Below are 20,707 nucleotides of genomic sequence, written 5' to 3'. Positions count from 1 at the left end.
CAGACAATCCTCTGCACTTTTCCTGTCCTTATGGGAACATACCCAGATTATCTTTTTAAATACATCAAATATATCGTGGGACACATCCACAAGCATGGCGTCTTTCCAGTGTATGCCATGTTTCTCATACGCCTGGAGGAGACCTGGCTTCATCGGAGCATGCTTCAGGTGCCTCCTTAAACTGGGCATAAGGAGATCAGGTCCTCTCGGGTGGCCCAGCTGTAAAGGTCGAGAACATTATGCTGAGAGCCAGGTTCAGGGAGGTGTTCTTTTGAATGCAAGCTCAATTCTCTAATTAACCTCTGTCACTAGACACAACCAGATGTCCTGGGCATTTCTCAGAGAAGACAGGCAGTGGCTCTTTTTTTTTTTTTTTTTTTTGGTACCCTCTTTTGTGCTTGACGCCATGTAAACCTTCTGTAATTCTTTCCCTGATCACAGCCTGGGATTCCCAGTGCTATTTTTGGGTTCTCAATTGATGTATACAAATGCATGTATACTTACTTACATTTCTTGTCTTGAAATAAGAAAGCAATCTGTAGTTTCCCTCCTTCTCTGTCTCATCCTAATGCATTGTACTGAAGCACGGTGCATGGGGAAGTGCATTGTACTGAAGCACGGTGCATGGGGGGAGGTCCATGAAGAAATAGACTTGGAAATGGAGAAAGAGCAGTCGTGAAAGGTGCTTATTACGTTAAGTTGACATATTTGATCTTTATGCATGACGGGTTTGAAAATGAAAATAGCATTAGAAACAGCTTCTTTTTAAAAATCATTTGATACCAAGTGGCGTGGAATTACAGCCCCTTCCTGCAGACTGCATTGGTCCCAGGCTTTTCCGATATCTGGACATTACTCTAGTTTTGTTTTCCTGCCTTTGTGAAGTCATGTCATTGATCATATCTTAGTTTTTATGAGACGATTTGACCCTCTGTGGAGGAAATAGTCTGAGAGCTCTAGAAAGGAGCTGTGAGTACAGTTTCCCTCTGCCCTACACCAGCTGTGTGTCTCAGTTGGTTCTGCCCAGCTAATAACCCTAATGAAATCCAAACAGAAGATAAACTCCATGTTTCTTTCTTTTCCAGATTGTTAAGTTAATCAAATTTTCAAAGGAGCACCCTATCACCTTAGCAATTGGTGACGGTGCCAATGATGTCAGCATGATCCTGGAGGCCCACGTGGGCATAGGTAAGCCATTGCTGCTGTAGTTGGGATCTATGCTTTTGGTAGACACAGGCTGTACCCTGTCATGCAGAGGGACCTTGGACGTCCACCTGTGACTTGTGATTTTGCAAGGAGATGCCAGGCAGTGGTCACCTGGGCTTAGCTGGCTCTGGTCACCAGTATATGCACCCTTCATTCTAGGCGTCATCGGGAAGGAGGGTCGCCAAGCTGCAAGGAACAGCGACTACGCAATACCCAAGTTTAAGCACTTGAAGAAGATGCTTCTTGTCCACGGGCACTTGTATTACATCAGGATATCTGAGCTCGTGCAGTACTTCTTTTACAAGGTAGGGGGTCCTCTCAGTTTCAGCACATGAGACCTTCATCGGTGACTTAATGCTTCCGGTCATTTATCTGTGTGAATAAGTGACCATCAGAAAGTAGGTTGCTCCTGTAACAGGATTCCTGACACTTCTTGAGCCTCCTCAGACTTTAACATAGTGCCAGAAGGACGAGTTGTGTGACGTTTGAGGGCATATGCCTTGTTCCTTTGAACAGTTCTCCCCGTGCAGGCAGGTCCTTGCTGCTGACCTCTCTGTCACCACCACCTTCCTTACCTCTTGTGTGTCTCCCTTCTGCTGCCTGTGATCACCAGGGCCACACTATAGATGTGTACATTCCATTTGCCACACAGGGAAGAGAAGAAGCATTTCCAAAACCCACTCAGCTGTCTTTTAAGATACTGGGCCTGCTTGTCACGATCCCCCACGTGAAACATAGTGCATCACTGGTGGCTTGTGAGCCCGAGGCAAGCCCGGGAGTCTCTGCAGGATGCCCTTGAACTAATAATGGTCACACTTGCCTTTCAGAATGTCTGCTTCATCTTCCCCCAGTTTTTGTACCAGTTCTTCTGCGGGTTTTCACAGCAGGTCAGTCTGAGATCATAAGTCAGAAGTTCATCAAAACCGTGTCTTCCTTTCCAGTGTTGGCCATAGTGAGGGGACCCTCTTCAGGATGCAGACAGAGTGAGGGGACCCTCTTCAGGATGCAGACAGAGTGAGGGGACCCTCTTCAGGATGCAGACAGACCCCTGTGGAGATCGTAGGGACCCAGATGCACCCATCCTGTCGCCCCCAGGGCCCATGAATAGATAAAGGGGAAAGGGCAGGCCATGTGGCTGAGGAGTTGCCAGCCCCAGACCGGATGTCATGAGGCCAACATGCTCCTAAACATAGGCCTCTGATGACTTGGCTGTGGGCTCTGGGTGGGATTGTATGGCAACATTGGAAGGGTACAGGATGAGACAGATGCGCCTGGGAGGAGGAGGCCTCAGCCCAGAACTGCACAATGTGCTCAGGTGGGCAGTGGCCAGTAGCTAACATCTGGAGCCACCAGGGCCAGGATAACTGAAGCTAGAAATGTAAAAGTGAAGAGAATTGTGAATTTTTGGGTTCAAGCTCTGCCTGGACCTGGCGATTTTAAACCTGACGATTTTAAACCTGATGAATTTACTTCATGAAATTTGAAAACCGTCCCTGTTGTCTGTCTCTATTGAATAGTGGCTTCTATGCATTTTAGGTGCACTTTCTATATTTTAAGCTTCTTTACTCAGGGCCTAGGGACATGGTTCAATTGGTAAAGTTCTTGCTGTACAAACATGAGGACCTGAGTTCAAATCCCCAGCACCTATCTCAAGCTGGTATAGCAGCATAAACCAGTGGTAAGGAGATAGAGGCAGGAGGACATGTGCTAACCGCTCTAGCTGAGTCAGTGAGCTCCAGGTCGCCTGGTGCTGACCCCTGGCTTCTACACACGCATGCATTTGCACGTACCCCCACACAGTACTATACTAAATCATGATATCAGTCTGTCAAAGCCACCTCAGAGCCCCACTCAGATCCCTTCTCCTTCTCACAGACTTTGTACGATACTGCGTATCTGACTCTCTACAACATCAGCTTCACCTCCCTCCCGATTCTCCTGTACAGCCTCATGGAACAGCACGTGGGCATTGAAGTGCTTAAGAGAGACCCATCCCTGTACAGGTATGTGCCTCTGCCCTGGACAGGTGTGAGCCCCGGGGACGGGAAACAGTGCAGAAGCTGCCAGCCGGCTCCTGCTGCCATTTTTTTTCAAAGCTAGGGTGCACTTGCTTCCTCTGGATGGTGTCTAAACAAATGGGGTCGGCACTAGGCTTGAATGCACACATGAACCTTTCTGCATCCCACTGCTTGGCAGAGGCTGGAAAGCTAGGAATGGGACCTTCATCTGTCTTCTCCCTGTGAAGTCGCTTCTTAGTATTAATGCAATGACTTTTATACTGTTCTAGAGCTGCCCAGATTTTCTGACGGGTACAGGGTTTCTTTGCAGTCTTCTTCCATTCTAACACATAACAGGGAGGCCCCCCCCGTTCTTGAGTCTCTCCAGATAGTAATGACCGTCACCTACCTCATTCAGGGTTCCCAGGACCTTTTGTCCCGCTCATGTTCGTACACACGTGTGTGCTTGCTTCTGTGAAGTCTCTTCACCTGTGTAGTTTCAGAAACCACATGAATATCAGACAGCCTTCTCCTATCCAGTTCACGGGATCCCATGTCACAGGCTTTGGGGACCTTTATTACATTGTTTAGCCATTTATGAGACCTTGAAACTTGAGGAATTGTGTGCGTGCGTGCGTGCGTGCGTGTGTGTGTGTGTGTGTGTGTGTGTGTGTGTGTGCGCGCGCACATGCACACTATTTCAGATATGTACACAGAGGGAATGCTATGGACAAACCCCAGTGCAGTGAACAGGCCTAGAAACTCGTGTAGGTTGGTAGCAGGTCCACATCCAGTCTGCCGATCAGCGTGTCAGATAGTGCATGCTGTTGCGTGTTACCTCCATCTAGAAAACAAGAGTGCCCCATGTTTGCTTTAACAGCATTACAGCTGGATACGGGAGAAATGTTCAGTGGGGCACTGGTGTGAGGCTGAAGAGCGTGTGCACTCTGCCGTGTTCGTCGTCATAGCTGAGGCTGTTTAGTAACGGGTGGACAGAGATGCTGCTGCAGAGTGGTCACAGTTTTCCCACTCTTTCCCTTAAACAGAGATATCGCCAAGAACGCACTGCTCCGCTGGCGGGTGTTCATTTACTGGACGTTTCTCGGCGTATTTGACGCGTTGGTATTTTTCTTTGGTGCTTATTTCATGTTTGAAAACACAACCGTGACCAGCAATGGACAGGTCAGTACTGAACATCTTGTGGTTTCACTGATTAGTAATAAGCCCCACCCTGTGCGGTCGTTGTGTAGAGCAGCCTTGTGAGAACAGCTCAGCCTGTGGTTAGGTGAGCACGAGAAGAGGTGTGGCTCTGTGGAGCCATCTAGAGGAAGGGCCAAGTCACATTCGCCAGCTGTAGGGGAAGGTCGGTCCTGAGGTTTTCCTGACAGGTTCACAACATGCACCCCACCGTGAGCTAATCCCCGTGGCTCTGTGGTTTCATCCAGCCACCTTACTTTGGTATGGGAGTTAAGTTGCGTGAGTGTCGCTCCACGGTGCGTGAGCGTGGCCCCTTACAGTGAGTAGCTCATAGTTCTCTAATGGACAGCACTGTTGTTGCCTGCTTTCTGGGGTCTGTTTTATTCGTATCTCGCTTTTTTTTCTTTTTGCCACTTGCTTCCCTTCCCACCTCAGATAATGACCACCAACACAAGCATGGTAAGACACCGTGGGTTTGTTCTCTCTGTGTTTTTGGAGTGCATTACAAATAAAATATTTCTTGAAAATATTTTCAAATGTGACTTTTTCTGTGTGCTTTGTTGGTAGAAAAGCTGTTAGCCATCCCTGCCCTCTCCTGGCCTCAGAGCCCCCTGGCCCTGCAAGGTGTCTTTTCCCTGGGTCTCTGTCAAGGCTTCGGTGAAAGGGGGTTGTTAAACTGACCCCATAGGTTTGCATGTCACTGTAGATAAAGGACAGGAGCCCTGCTGGGGACCTCGCTTTGGTGGCATACCTGTTCTACCTGGGGAGAACAAGGCATCCGGTAAACCTTAGATCTAGATGCAAGTGCGGAGCCCAGCCTTAAGCCCCGTTAAGATCACAGGTTTTGATATGGCTGTTCGAACAGACACTGCAACTGACGTCAGAGAAAACCCCTCCCAGCCATCACCTCAGGGAGCTTGCAGACAGAAATGCTTTTCATTCCTCGTTTAACCAACTCCCTTCTTCTCCCCCTGTTGTCTTCCTGTGTTGATCCCTCAGAGTGTGAGGTTGAAGTGCCCAAGTCTGGCCAGTGTGGGCCGTTTGTTTACCTGTGTATGTGTTTCTGTTGTCTGCTAACTAAGGGTTCTCTCACATTAGATCACAAATCAGCTTTTACTGTATTTGACCCTGAAGACTTGGCTAAAATTCATTCCACCGTTTTAAGGATTTAAGATTTTTCTGTAGCTTACTGTTGTCTTTTATTTTAATCAAACAGTGCCTGCAGCCACCAGCCCATATGCATGGTGACAGTGGTTGTCTGAGTCTTAGTTGACTCAGATACCATTTCCTTGTAAGTCAGCCTTTCAGAAGCTTCCTGCCATCTCTTGCGTCTCTTAAATGCTCAGGTCCCGGCACGCGGCTTTCTTTTCACTCTCAAACCACATCTTGCCACTCAGGCTCCATTCATCTGCTGGTCGCTGGCGTGGGAGGTTGGGGAAGGAGTGCATACACTCTGGAACTGGTGTGAGGTCAGGTGATGAGAAGCAAGCCAGAGCCCAGACCCTGCCCTGTTCCAGCACGTGGCATCCTCCTTAGCCCACGCTGTCTCGGAGTCTCAGAGTAATGATAGACACTCTCCAGAGCACTAGGGAAGGACTCGGGTGGCTCTCGGTTTTAGGAATGCAGCAGGGTGTTCACTTCCCAGGCCCCCAGAGACTCTGCAGTGTCTCCTGCAGACCATGCTAGCTGACATGTGTACTGGCATCTCTGCTGTCACGGGAGTGCAGGAGTCCTGTGTTCCCTTGCCTGCATTTCTCAGACAATCCTTTTGCTCTCATTAGGTCTTGTGTGGGCTGGAAAGATGCAGTGTCCTCACAGTAATGGACAGTTCTCACATGGCCACTAGCCATTGTTAAAGTGTTCATTAGAACCAGAAATGGGACTAGACAGCAAGTGTTGCAGGTGGAGAGGGACTCACCTGAGCCTCCTACTGGCTCTGCCACTGAGAAGGGCATAGGTGGCCACCTTCACTGCACACAGACTTGTAGGTAGAGATTCAGCATGTATGATACATGTCTTGACACAGAATTCCCAAAGGAGGCTGGCAGGGTGGACCCAAGCCAGTGCAACACTAATTCTTAGGATGTGTATTCAGAGTCAGGCATGGTGGGGGCATGTCGGACTGAGGAGATAAGAGACCAGACAGACACCCCATGACACACATTCAAGGTAGACACTAACACCTATCTGTGAGGTGGGAATGGCAGAATTGGAGTAACCGAGGCTACTGTACAGGTGGGGGAGGTCAAGGAAGGGATTTGGTTTCCTGTCAGGCCCACCACCCTCGCCCTCCACCCTGGCCCAGGACTCTAGCTAACCCTGGTGTTTGGGGACGTGAGAACGTTAGATTTGCAGAACTCAAGTGCAGGAGTGCAGTCTGGTTTAGTGATCATGGTGCTCCTCATGGATCCAGGATGCATCTCCCAGGTTCTTCTGTTTAGAAGTTTATTCTGTTGATGGCTGTTAAAGACCTTTCTAGAAAGTTCTTCAGCACTCCATGGGGACATTTATAGGTCACACATGGTGTAAGAACTATAGAATTATGAGTAATTTCTTAAAATTTGTTTGTGGATCATTTTTTTTCACTGACATAAAAAAACCATAAGATTTTATTCTTTTGATGCTAGGGAGGCAATAATTACCAGACTCTCGCTGACCCCTGGGGTGTTCCTAGCCTGGTATTCAAGCTGGAATGTGACAGTAGCTAGGACACACCTAGAGGACAGCTGAGATGGTAGTGAGCTGTGGTGAGCGAGCCCAGCATACAGCTGACAGAATGGCTGTGGAGTTGACCCAAAGGGGCGCAGAGGTGTCATGACCATGACCTTAAAAAACAAAAGCCTTGTCTCTTATGGAATACTGCTGCATATAAAAATTAAATTGGCGCTGGGCGGTGGTGGCGCACGCCTTTAATCCCAGCACTCGGGAGGCAGAGGCAGGCGGATCTCTGAGTTAGAGGCCAGCCTGGTCTACAAGAGCTAGTTCCAGGACAGGCTCTAGAAACTACAGGGAAACCCTGTCTCGAAGAAACCAAAAAAAAAAAAAAAAAAATTAAATTGGCTTGGGTTTAAAGGCTTTAGTGACTGGAACACTCTTTATGAGAGTGCCCATCCTCAGGACAGAGGAAGAATCAAGGAGACAGGACTGAAGAGACACCAGGTAAATAGGAAGTACTGGGTGAGGGTGTTCCTTCAGGGCCGAGACTGTCAGCCAGACCACAGATGGAGGCATGTTGTTGAGGTCCGTGTCGGTCAGACGCACAGCAAAGGTGTTCATCATTCAGGCCGTCCAGAGCTACCGGTGGAGGTGTAATTATTAAGGTGTGAGCCAGTCAGACCATCAGTGCCAGTTTATTTTGGAGCTGCCGATCAATTTGACATCAACAGAGGTGTGCTTTTCAGGTTCTGAGGAAGGCAGAAGCAGGAACCTTAGAAGCATATGTAAAGGTGATATCCGGCTGAGGGGCTGGTGTCCCCACCCCGTAGATCCTTAGAGGATCTAGTCCAGAAGGTACTAAGTAACTTGGTAGGTGGCCAGAAGTCTCACACAGGAAACAACGAGGGAATGAAGTTATACAGAAATGGCTCTGTGGCCATCTGTCCATCCCAGTGAGCGGGCACTCACTGACCAGGAGCCATGGGCACAGTGATGATCTTGTGTCCTATAGGACTTGGCCTGGTGTCCCACCACGGCCCCCCAGGCCTGCCATAATCCACCAGACCCGGAGAAATCTGGCAGTGGGGAGCATACGTTCCTGTAACAGGTGTGGGAAGAGCAAGCTGTGAGTTTCCTTTGGCTTGGTGTGTGGTGCTGCTGGGATCTACATTTCCCATACCCATGTCATGCTGTCATATACATTTTTTTAAACTCATTCTGTGCCAGCTGATGGCACAGAAGAGCTGAGACGGAGGCATTGGGGCTCCCTTCTGACAAACATAGCCTCTGCAGGGACAAAGCTTCCCCTCCTCTCACTGCAGGTTGCCATTTGGGCAACACCTATAGCTTTCCATTAAACAAACCAACAACTGCTCACTCTCCACCATCTTGTTAGGTAAATATCTTTGTGGGCGGCTGTCAGCCTACTGCCGCCAGATTGAAAACATCCCTGCCCTAGAGTTAAAGCCTGTGGCAGAGTGCTGTGACAGTCTTGTGCCGGTCACACGATGCATTGGCATTGAACGCCTACCCCGTGGTCCTTGTCCTGCATATCTTACAGCATCTCTGGTTCCTCCCTGCAGTTGCAGCAGGTGCCCACTCTGGCGCCCCCAAGTGGCCCCCGGCTAGAAGCCCCGCACATGCAGGTCTGATGGTTTTTATCGGTACTGTTTCCAAGCCCAGGAAGGAAGGCGTTTCTCTAGTAGGACTAAGAGCAGGGCACACGGGTCTCTAAGCCCAAGGAGGAAGGCGTTTCTCTAGAACTCTCCACTGACTCCCAGAACTCCTGAAGGCCATAAATTTTCACAGAACTCTAGCTTAGAGTATGATTGTTTCTTTTATTGAAAATCATAGCATAGACAAAAGTGCTGGCTTCCCAGCATTTTGATTCTTTGTGAAATAAACTTGAGCATTGTCTGAGAGGCCCAGTTTATAGAACCCCACAGTGTCCACCACGTGTGTTGTGCGGGGAACTGTTCTCGCAGATGGCTTCTGCACACCAGCTTTCCCGGGAGAAAGGGCTCGCAGCCACTGACCTCACACGCGTCTGTCTGTAGTCGAAAAGTGTGACTCATGTCTGTCCCCCCCACCACCACCATCCTGCTTGCCTTCCAGCTAGAAGGAGGGCAGCCCACACCTGCCTCGTCTTCCCTCCTCATTGATGAGTTGTTAGCAGCCATGGCTGTGAGTAGGAGTCTGACTGTTGGAGGAGCCTGCCCACCTCCTTCTTGTCCTGAGGTCTTCTCTTCATGGAGAAGCCTTCCCTGATGCTGTCACTTCTGTGTTCTGGTGTCTCCTCTGGCTGTCTCCTGCAGTGTTCTAGCGGCTGTGCCCCTCAGCTGCGGGCAACTCTGTCCCCAGCAGCAGGTTCCCTGAGTTTGCTCTTGAGACACAAGACCAGACCTAGGCAATAAAGTGGACAACGCTTCTATCTAGAAAGCCCCATGTGTATTGACTGCAGCCACGAGGTCTCTCCCTGCTGAATCTGAGACCTTAGGACTCCACACAGTGCTAATGCCCAGCAGGACCAGTGTCGGGGCCAGCAGGACACTAACTCGAGTCATACCTGAGCTAGGCTTGGCCACTGTGCTGGCCTAGGGCCACCTGAGCTCTTGCCTTTTCTAGCTGAGGAAACTGTAGTGCCCATCTCTTGAGGCTAAGAGGTCCAGAGGCCATGGGTCACGCTCTCTAGCATCCGTGTTCGGGATGAGGGAGGAGAGGTGAATGGCACCAGGCACTCACTTGGACTCTTGTCTCCACAGATGTTTGGGAACTGGACCTTCGGGACACTGGTGTTCACCGTTATGGTGATCACTGTCACACTGAAGGTGAGTCAGTGATGTGGTCACACTCCGGCCATGCTAGCCTGCTTACAGCTCTCCCTGAGCTCATGGGATCCTAGGTCCATACTGATGCTGGATGTCCAGGCCATCTTCTTCAGCTCCTATCCAGGACCCAGCAAATGCATACCGCCTCGTACATGAACCTGCAGAATCGCCCGAAAGGAAATGAAGAGCTGAGTGTTTACAAAAGGATAGAATTTTTTTTATGTATATGGATGTTTTGTCTGCATGTGTGTCGATGTGCCACATGGATGCCTAGTGCCCTTGACTAAAGTTACAGACGGTTGTGAACTGCCATGTGGGTGCTGGGAATCGAACCCAGGTCCTCTGGAAAGTCAAGTCAGATTCTATGAAGAACTTTATTATGAAAGTCTCGGAACCCATCACATTGGGTCTTTAAAAGTATGCAAACAAAGTCCTCAAACCCCATCTTCTCAGGCAGCAGAATGTCATCATGGAAGATGCCTCTTTCTCTCTCTCTCTCTCTCTCTCTCTCTCTCTCTCTCTCTCTCTCTCTCTCTCTCTCACACACACACACACACACACACACACACACACACACACACAACCAGAGGCCCCAGGTGACTTGGGACAACCTGCCCATCCCCGCTGTTCCTGCTGTGGAAGCATGGGTCTGGGTTGCTGTGGTTTTCCTTGTGAGCTTTTGTAGGCATCCTGCCACCGTGCTTCAGTTTTGCCTCGTTTTTCGTGATTTTCTGGCTCTCCTTCCTACATGCCCGGGCGATGACGCCATTGACCCGCCTTCTCTTGCAGCTTGCACTGGACACGCATTACTGGACTTGGATAAACCACTTTGTCATCTGGGGGTCACTGCTCTTCTACATCGTCTTCTCCCTGCTCTGGGGAGGGATTATCTGGTAAGAATCCTTAAACCCCATGTGGCCCGACCACCCCCCGCCTCTGTCAAAGAGGGCCCAAGAGGTTCTGCACTACCTAAGGCCTCCTACACTTGCGTGAAAGTTCCTGTTGGGACCTCTGTGTCCCCAGTGTCACAGTCTGTTCTGGCGCTCTAGCAGACAAGTGGTTCGTGGTGACCTGGGTAAACGGTTGATTCCGGAGTTCTGGAAGACAGAACACGGCAACAGCGGAGTCTGCTCAGCACCGAATGAAGGTCGCATGCTGTGTTGTGATGCAGTTGTGGTGGTGGGGCACCAGTTCCATGCAGCCTCATCTCAAAATGCCATTCAGAGAGACTTACCTGTGTTCCTTGGGGACACAGACACAGTGTGGGGCAGGGTATGTGGACCATTTTGCCACATATTCCCAAAGGACCTTAGCAGCCCACCCTCACGTGGAACCCTGACTGAAGGACGTAGTGTCCCCTTTGGCTGATTTAGCACCATAGCCAAAGGCCCTGGAGAGAGCAAGCTCTGACCTGAGTGCCCAGGCTAGAGAGTAGTGGGAGGGGCAACCACACAGAGTATGGCTTGTCTACATCAGTCCTCGCCTGGGTAAGCTGACCTCGCCCTAACCCTGGCTAGAGCAAGGTTTCTTCATTCTGCATTATAGCCCCTGAGGAGACCATCCTAGCCCTCTGCCTGACATTCAGCCAAGGGACTTTTGTGAGGGCTCCCAGAGCCTGCAGAGGCAAGAAAAGCTTTGGGTGTTCTCTAGCCCCCTTGCCCTAAAGCAGAGAGCCAGAACTGAGGTCCTAGAAAGCCCTAAGTCTTTGGGGAAAGGAGGCTACGGTGGGGGCCTGGGACCTAGGGCCTGTGCATCTCAGGACTGCTGCACCCTCTTTTCTGAGATGTTGGTATAAGCAATGGGGACCTTCCCAGCAGCCCCGGCACCCTGTGCCTGAGCGTCTTCACCCCTCCCCATACTCCATTCTGATCGTCACCTTGTGTCTAATGCAGTCTGTGTAGCCTTGAAGGTGGGGCTTTACTCTTTCCCTGGGCTGCACGTGGTGCCAGGAGATGGAAGGTAATTCCCAGGTCTTGGGAGGAAGCAGGGAGCATGGAGCCAAATAAACCATTGTCAGCATGCCAGGAGCCACCCTGTTCCTCTGTCTCCTTGGGAGGGGGGCAGGTGTTCAAAGCATTTGGTGGCCTCTGGGCCTGCTGGTTAACGGTCCAACTGCCCGTGGGGATGCTGCTGCTGGTGTGAAGGATGCCCAGACGCTGACCTGCGGCATCCCCGTTTTCTGTGGGAAGCCAGTTCCTTCCTCCTGATGCACAGGACTGAGAGCACCGAGAGTGTCCACTTTGGGGCCGGTATCCTTCCTGGCCGGGCAGCATCTCACCAGCATCCTCTCTCTCCTCCCAGGCCATTCCTCAGTTATCAGCGGATGTACTACGTGTTCCTGCACATGCTGTCCAGCGGGCCTGCCTGGCTGGGCATCACACTGCTTGTCACTGTCAGCCTCCTCCCTGATGTCCTCAAGAAGGTCCTGTGCAGGCAGCTGTGGCCCACGGCGACGGAGAGGACTCAGGTATGGAGGCTGCCTAGCCTGGCCAGTCACTTTCCTCTCCCTGTCTTATGACTGGGAAGTTACTAAGAGATGGCACAAAAGGTCTGGGCATCATAAAACTGAGCAGCCCACACCTTTCTCGTTAATTCTGCAATGGCATATGTGTTAAGTGTTATATGAGATAAAATTCTAGATGAAAAAATTGTTTAATTTTTTAGGCCTGAACAACCAACTGAAAAGTAAAAGAAATGAGAACAAAAATTAATAGAAAAAAATATTTTCTGTAAATTCACAAAAAAATGTAATTAATTGTCACTTCAATCATTGAATTACACACTGGGCAACACAGTGATATGGCACCTACTTAGCATGATACAGAGACTAATTGTTCATTCCCTAACTCTGGAGGGAAGAAAGCCAGATTGTTATGTCAGTTTTAAGGGTGTTGGATTTGATTTCGGCTCAGTCACCTTTACAAGAGGAAGGAGTTACCGGGACACTGCTTCCCCTTCCCAAACTGGCCAGCAGGCTAATGCCCAGCAGGACCCTGCCACCAGGGTGCCTGGGGTTCACCAAGACACAGAGTTTCAATTTCACCCATGAAAGTCTTAATCTCTGGATGAGGCAGGGCTGTGGGGTCTGCATGTTCAGCAACCTCTCCGTGACTGCACAGCCTAACACCACAGGGCTGTGTGTGCAGAGGAACAGAGCTGCACAGTTCCTGCAGGAGAGTCAGTCCCTCAGTACCTGGCTGTTCCTGCCACCCACGTGTGGAACCTGAGTGTGGCGTGGAGCCAGCTGGCCTTGTTTGGGGTGGGAAGCAGATACCCCTACGGGGGGATTGTTGAGGCTCCACCCGCCAACCCCACCTTCTAGGTCATCCTTCTCGGGACTCGGTGCCACTGGTTCTTCCCTGCTTTATGCCTCCTGCCACAGTTTTATAATGTGCTGCCAGAGCTCTTACCCATGCCTCTGTTCACGGGCATGGACGTGTTCACTCAGTGCTGCTAGCAGCAGTCCCAAGGTAGTGCCTCGCAACAAAATGATGCCAGGCGTTTTAGGGCTGGGGACCCCTCAGCTCACAGAGTGAGAGACAACAGGAAGGGTTACCCACCTGCCACTGAGACCCACCACCACCACCTTCTTCCTGACCCCCCCACACACACAGTCAACACACACACATAGACACAGAGAGCAGTTGGTCCTGGAGCTGTCAGCGCTCAGCTGCTCTGGTTGCCGTGGAATGGCATTCATTGTTCCTCGCCAGCAGTCCAGCCTGTAGGGACTGGAAAGCTGTCCAGTGACTGTCTTCCACACAAGCCTGACATCTTTGCTCTTCACAAGTACAGCTCCGAGGCTGACGTGTATTTTCCTGACATCAGCGGTGTCACAGTAGACACGACACAGTTGTCGCATGGTCATAAAGATTCTCTGTACCCAGGGATGCATGGACATTGTGTTCACAATACCAGGGACACTGGATGAGTGTGTTTTTTAGGATGCCTTACACAGAGGTGCTCTATTCATGACAACGTCCCATGTATAAGGACAGAGTGAACATGCATGCACTCCTCATGACCACTCCGTGTGCGTGGGGATGTGGGAGCACACATCCAAGGCAGTGTCTTGACACTTGGGACACAGGGACACATGGTCATGGCAGCATGTGTGCATAGAGTTCTGAGCCCAGAGAGGGGCACGGCTCAGGACGTCTCCTGGGTCCCCTAGCTATAGCATAGCTGTGGTCACAAAAGCACATTCTGCCTGAGGCCCACATGTTGATGGACTGTCAGGTGTTTGACTTGATGTGTTTGAACAAAGAGTTCGGCTCTGCAGGGTAGCAAGGGCACCTCCCTACAGGACTCCTGAGATTTGACTTCTACTGTGGAACTCTGCTTTGCGAGAATCTTCTGGAATGGCCTTAGAATGAGGAGCTTTCCCATCCCCTCCATCAGTGGAGAAGTCCATTGCTGTGTTGAGATATGAAGCCTACAAGAAGTGTCTTACTATAAACTGTCCCCAGGTGCAGCACAGGAGGCATAGAGCTAGGAGGAGGCAGGTGTGGACCAGGGCAGGGAGGACTGGACCAGTGGGGTCCTGGCCTGGCAGCACCCAGACGCTAAGGCAGTGGTGTTACTGTGTGCTAGGATGTTTGCCTGTAACCAACTTACCTCTTGTCTCTCTCTCCTGCCTCCCTGGCCCTCCACTGCTTTGCCTAAATAACCACTACTTGTTCAAACACTCTGCGCGCGTGGGCTCCGGACTGCGGCCTGCAGGCCAGGAACAAGTGCCTTTCTGTTGAGCAACCCACCGTCTTTATGCTTTCCCAGACCGCCAGTGGTCTGAGTTTCTGACCAACAGGTGACCATCTCTGCCTTCTTGCATGCTGGGGTGATGGCCACAGGACCAGGTGGGAAGAGCTTAGTGTCGAGGCCACCCAGTGCACTCCCTGATACTGTCATCCATCACAATTACCTCGTCAGGTGACGCGGACAGTGCCCCACCCGTGAGGGGTGCACTAATGATGGCCTTTGTCATCCTTCAGCAGAGGCTCACAGCAGCTCTCTCTGTCCGCTAGAGGGTCCAGAACCTTCACCATTGCTTGACGCTGGTGGCTCAGCCCCTAAGCACCTGACAGTCAGGCAGGTCACACACACCGTCCAGCTTGAGCAAGGTGACCTTAGCATGGCCCTGTTCTCCCAGCATACCCACCTCTGGGGTCCCACTCTTTAGTGTGGAAACTGAAGCTGACCAGGAAAGAGTGTTTTACGCAAGACCCTTGAGTACATTGTGAGGTGGAGTCACACTCCCCCGGCCTCTACTTACCAGATTCCTGTTCTACTTTTCAAAACAAAAACCTGTTTTTAGAAAAACCCTTTGATATGCTGCTTTTAGTGATCACCGTGGCAGCACAGATCTCCCCAGGGCCCTAGGGTCCCTAGGTGGCTGCTGTAGCCAGTACCTGCTCCTCACAGCCAAGGAGTCAGAAGCAGACAGCAGCATCACATAGTGCTGTGACATTTGGCTGAATTTTCCTGTACCCAAATATGACAGCTGCATGTGCTCCATCGGTGAGGCCTGGAGGATTACCTGCATGGGGTTCCTGCCTCACCGGGGCTTGTGCCTAAGAGACACCCAAAGCAGAAAAAAAGCAGTTACCGTCTATATACCTTAAACACCATATTTAACAAGATGAGACATTTTGAAACAATGGCAACCAAAAATGTTTCTAACTTCATGTCATAAAATCCCTTAGACCAAATTACATCATTCCAGCTGCTGTTTACACTCTTGAAAACATTTTGGAGGGGATTTTTAGGAAGACTAAAATGTCACAAGGACTTTGTAAAACATTACATATGGCAACTCAGGCCGCAAACACTGTTCCCTGTTGACGAAGCTTCCTAAGCATTGAGTTTCTTGGACCTGTGCAAAAATAGACTCCAACTGCTGGAGAGGTGGCACTGTGGTCCTGTCTCCTATGGCTTGAACTGAGCCCCCAAGCATCATAGCAGACCACACAGGCCCTGCCACCGCACTTCAGACCCAGCAGACAGACACACTGTGCTGCACAGTCTCAGTGGGCCTGATTTGACTTCAGACATCTGGGTTTCACTTTTATCCTGTTCCTGGTACAAGGCAAGCGTGACGGACACTGGGCATGTTATATATCAAGCTTGTATATATAACATTGTGCGTGTCTTCGCACCAGTCTCTGCGTCCACACACTTGCAGCCTGCCTGCCCGCCCATCCCTGTGCCTATGTGGGCAACAGCGCCATCCTCTGGCTACTTCTCCTACTGGACACTTGCCAGTTCCACCTGCTCTTCTGCCATCCAGCCTTCTACTCCTTCAACTCTGAAAGCTCCCTCATTCCTCGGCACTGCGAAGCTGGTGAATGAGGACTGGGAAGTGCTTAAAAGCTGTACCACGCCAGGCCAGGAGCCAGCGGCCTTCAGGACATGGCCTGTGAATGTCCTGTCTGCCAGGCAGGTTGTGTGGAAACCACTGCTCACATACCAGTGGCTGCAGAGGAGGCGGCACTCGGGTGCCCGTGGCAGGATGGAGAGCTTTGCAATTCTGGACGCAACCTCTGCTGGGAGCAGGAACTTGTTAGGACCTTGCAACTGGTGGCCCTCTCCCGTGGTGCTGCAACTTGCCCTTTGACCTTGCCACTTCTTCCTTGGGTGCAGACTTCTTCAAATGAACCTGTTCAGAGCCATCTGTTCCCCTAGAGGAAGCTTTGTACACCTTTGTGGACAGGCAGTCCCTGAAGCCAGCTCTGGCCACCTTGATGGCGTCATGACTGCAAGCAGAGCTCATGGTCTGCTGTGGTTGAGAGTGTGGGGATGGCCCAAGTCAGTGTAAATGTGGCCTTGAATCTGCAGTAGCCAGGGCACAGGTCCTGGCCTCCTACGCTGGCCTCCTTGCAGGCAGCAGCTCAGTGTCTTTCCTCGCCCTTGCAGAAGAGCACCCGACTCAAAGCATCAGCCGATGCCACTTCAAGCCGCGACAGGCCCCTGCTGAAGGAGTTCTTACCGCAGCCAAGACGTGTCTAGCCCAACGCTAGGTAACGGTATGGCTGCCTGCTGGGCACTGGGCCGGTGTGCTGTGGTTCTCAGACTGTCTGCTCCTCCTCCAAAGTTTTGCTGTGTTGTCCCCTCCACCCTCCTTTTTTTAAAAAATAAGAGTGATTTATTCTGAAAACAAACTACCATTTTTGCACATACACACTGACACACAGACACACACAGGTAAGTGGCACACTTGACAGTGAGCTAAGCACATAGGGAAAAAGTTATACACGTGTGTATGCACATGCAAATGACATGTGACCAATATGCCATGTCCTTGTGATAGACACAGCTTCACTTAAAGTCTCCTTGGGATAATCCTGTCTTGAATTGGAAGTAAGGTTTCACACGGCTGCACTGGGCACAGCCCAGTCCGTGTCCAGCTGCAACTGTCAGCTGAGCCCACAGCTGTAGTCATAGTGCTCACCTGAAGGTAGTGTGATCCGGGGATTGTCAACCTGAGAGAGATCTGCGCTGCGCAGCCTCTCGCCCTGCCCTCCTGGCTGCCCGCTGTTCTTTGTGCATGCTGTGGCTTTCCATAAGAGGCAGCACCAGCTACTGCTGTCTGGTAACTGTAGGCCGCCAAGGGCATGATAGCTTGTTGTTGTCAGCATGACACTGACCCCAGTCCCTGGCAGGCTAGGACATACTAACCTGCACAGGTGAGTCCCGTCTTCTTCCTGGGGTAATGGCTAACACCCTAGTTCAGGGATCTCTGGGGACTTTGATAACCACACATGCCTGTGGTCACAGGGAAGAGGCTCAATGAGTTTAGCACTTTGTCCCGCTGCCCTCCTAGGTTGTCCCTGGCATGTGGGATGGCCCTTCTGTTGGCACTCAGACAAAGGGTGTTTGTTCCCAGACCTGAAGGCGAATTGCCTGCAGGCACAGTTCGCATGAGATGGCCCCTCACCTGCCCCTTGGGGTTACCTAGTGGTCCCAGGTAGGCTGGTAAGGCTCAAGCCGCATCAGCAGCTAGGGCTTCCTCAGAGGTTCTGGGACTGATGATGGGTCTTCTGTTCTTTTGGCAGAACATACAACTGCGGGACAGCGTTTCAGAATTCACCCCTCTGACCTCTTTGCAGAGCTGGGGTGCTCGGGGCACCAGACCCGTGGCTGCCCAGTGCAGCTCCCCCTCTGGGAGAGTAGTGTGCTCGAGGTGGGAGAGCGAAGAGTACACTGTGCTCCCTCCCCACCCAGGCCTTTCCCACAACACGAGGTATGGGTGCTGTGGGTCCAGCCTGGAAACGCCCACCTGATGGACAGACAGCCTTCTGTCCCAGCCTCTGAGAGCTGTGCCCTTGGATGCCTGTGTGTGCCTGCACCTGCCCCACCCCTCATTCTCAAGAAGGTGGGGGTGGGGTCACAGGTCGCCTAGTCAGGCACAGCACACTGCAGTCTGGACTGTGAGACAGGCATCATCGTCCTAGGCCTGGTGACCATACAGACAGTTAGGCTGTGGAGAAGGACATGATGCTTGGCTTCACCTTAAGCATTGCAGCTATGAAGCTGGCCTTGCCAGGCCTGAGAATCCACCCTCTGCTGCTCTCATCCTCCGCTGCACTGGAGGAGAAGACCCTGTCCTTTGTCTGCAGATTGTACATCCCGCACACGAGCTTGGCTCGTGCTGCATCCTGGTGTTCTGACCACTTGTTTCCTGTGTAAACCACCCACACTTCCCATGTGGAAGTGGCTGTATCAGACACTAAGTGGTCTGTGTCTCCCAGACCTGTGGCCTTGCTGTGCTCACAGTCACTGTCCCCTCACGAGCCATTTCCCTGGATCATGTCTGAGTCTGTTGGATGAGGAGATGCTGACCCTGCACATTGGAGATTTGGAAGGTGTCAGAGTGTCCTTCCTGCCGCCGGCTGCCTGTGGAAAATGACGTTTATGTATATGGATAAGTCACACTGTTAACATCAGGTCTCAGGAGTGTCATGATATCCACCACATCCCAGAACGATGTTAGTTTACCTTATCAGAAAACATTTGTTTCAGGGGTGCTGGGAAAGGTGGGGGTTTGGGGCACCCAGGCAGGTATTTATCTCACCCAGAGGTGAGTCCCATACCCAAAGCTGTCTGGGCCAGTGTGGACCCACCCATTCTAGTCTGCTCAGCCTGCCTCCCGCTGGTGCCACACATCCCATCCAGGGCTTTCCCTGGCGTGGACAGGCCGTAGGAAGGCCACTGTACTGTGAATCCCTGCTGCTTCCTGTGCTGGAGTTTCTGTTTCTAGTGGAGCATCCGACAGAGCTGTAACAGGCCTAACAGAGGGAAGATGTTGCAGAAAGTGCCAGCTCGAACTTGGGAGAAAGCCATCCCCATCCTCGTGGAATCATGTGGTGGACCTGGGGCCATAGTGAGGGCGACGGTCACTGGAGAGCCTGCAACCTGGGAAGCACAAATTTTGTAACACAATTATACAAGGTTTCCCTCCAAACAGTGTGCTTGAGCTGGGGGACCAGCCGACAGTCGGAGCACTTATTGGACCTGGCAGCTGGAGGGCCAGGTGAACATCAACACCACACCAAAGATGGGGGGATGGCCTGCAGCTGTGACAGCTCCACGCAGGGCTGTCCCTGGCTTCATACACCCTCATGCCCGTTCACCCACCCGCGTCGCCACGTGTCAGCCCAGGATTGGAGCCCCAGTCCACACTAGCCCTCAAGTAGTGGTGTGTGCATTTTTACAGCCCTTTTTAAGAACCCAAAACAGGTACAAGTATAATACCTGTGGGGAGGGGCAGAGTCTCTGTATGTTTAGTTAACAAATTATTTGTAATGTATTTTTTTAGGGATCTTAAAATTGCCTTTGCACTGAAGTATTTTCATAGCTGTTTCTATGTCTCTTCTTCATTTGTTGGTGTATCTTCTGATTTTTTAGTATGTTTTTAAAGCTTTCACTTTTTAAGTTTAAGAGTTTTTGGCCACTTTAAATGCTGGTGAGCGTTCCGGCTGAATGTTTCCGTATCTGATGGGTGAGCCTCCTGGTTCCCCTCCGTGCCTCTCTGTTCCATGGTGTTCCTGGAGAAGGACCTGTTGAAGGCATGCCGGGGGTGTAGCCATTCTCTCTTCTTGGTTTGTCACCATCCTTTGCATTTTCATGGTTTCTGGTTTTTATTTTTTTTCTATCCTTCAGCCTTAAACACAGAATATTCTTCCTGCAGGCTCTACGTTCTGCAACCCAGTCTAGGTGTGAGGACACTCTCACACCCTACTACCCCCATAGCCTAAGTTTACATAGGAACACCCCAGGCTTTGTGCACACTCCAATGTTTTTTAAAATTGTGCTTAGGAAATTACCACGTGAAGGTGCCTAGGAGTTTGAAATAGATGAGGGCACAGGTGAAACGCAGAAACGAGACCGAATGTGAGTGCGGAAGATGTTTCGTCCCACCTCACAGCGGCTGCTTCTTACTTTCCTTAAAGCCAGTAACTTTAACTCAAATGAAGCATATTCTTAATTGCATTGCACATGTAACATATGTTGGCCAGAATTCATGGTTCTGTCACCTTCAAGCAGTTCATCTCATGTATGTACCAGGAGCCCTGGCTTCATATGTGTTCTCTTACTTTCTGCCCCACATACTTCGTGGCCATTTACGAGCTAGTATAAACATGTATACATATGTGCACACACACAAACACACATGTGCATTTTCCTTCCAGCCTCCATTCTGGTAGCCCTGTGCAGAGATTTTGCCCTCTGCAACCATCAGGCTCCTTACACACACACACACACACACACACCATCAGGCTCCTTACACACACACACACACACACCATCAGGCTCCTTACACACACA

At 51.0% G+C, this 20,707-nt stretch overlaps 1 protein-coding gene across 9 annotated transcripts in view; it reads left to right on the top strand.

The window, feature by feature from the left end:
- The window catches only part of Atp11a (ATPase phospholipid transporting 11A), a 108,880-nt gene extending 89,061 nt beyond the window's left edge, over window positions 1-19,819 (top strand). Inside the window, exons 21-30 of one of the 9 annotated variants that reach the window (XR_005284973.1) lie at window positions 1,086-1,188; window positions 1,366-1,511; window positions 2,034-2,093; window positions 3,082-3,209; window positions 4,250-4,385; window positions 9,818-9,883; window positions 10,673-10,776; window positions 12,185-12,350; window positions 14,606-16,899; window positions 17,935-17,978. Coding sequence is in view for 7 of the 9 variants with exons in the window: in XM_038325213.1 (XP_038181141.1) it covers window positions 1,086-1,188; window positions 1,366-1,511; window positions 2,034-2,093; window positions 3,082-3,209; window positions 4,250-4,385; window positions 9,818-9,883; window positions 10,673-10,776; window positions 12,185-12,350; window positions 17,935-18,162 (1,137 nt within the window). In the remaining 2 variants the exon portion in view is untranslated. Of the gene's footprint in view, window positions 1-1,085; window positions 1,189-1,365; window positions 1,512-2,033; window positions 2,094-3,081; window positions 3,210-4,249; window positions 4,386-9,817; window positions 9,884-10,672; window positions 10,777-12,184; window positions 12,351-14,605 lie in introns of all 9 variants that reach the window. The other 8 variants (XR_005284974.1, XM_038325219.1, XM_038325215.1 and 5 more) reach the window with 8 other exon arrangements.
- The last annotated feature ends 888 nt before the right edge of the window (window positions 19,820-20,707 follow it).

This window comes from Arvicola amphibius, chromosome 4, assembly GCF_903992535.2.
Source record: "Arvicola amphibius chromosome 4, mArvAmp1.2, whole genome shotgun sequence".
NCBI lineage: Eukaryota > Metazoa > Chordata > Mammalia > Rodentia > Cricetidae > Arvicola > Arvicola amphibius.
Note: the sequence above shows the minus strand (reverse complement) of the source record. Positions and strands in the feature narration are given on the sequence as shown.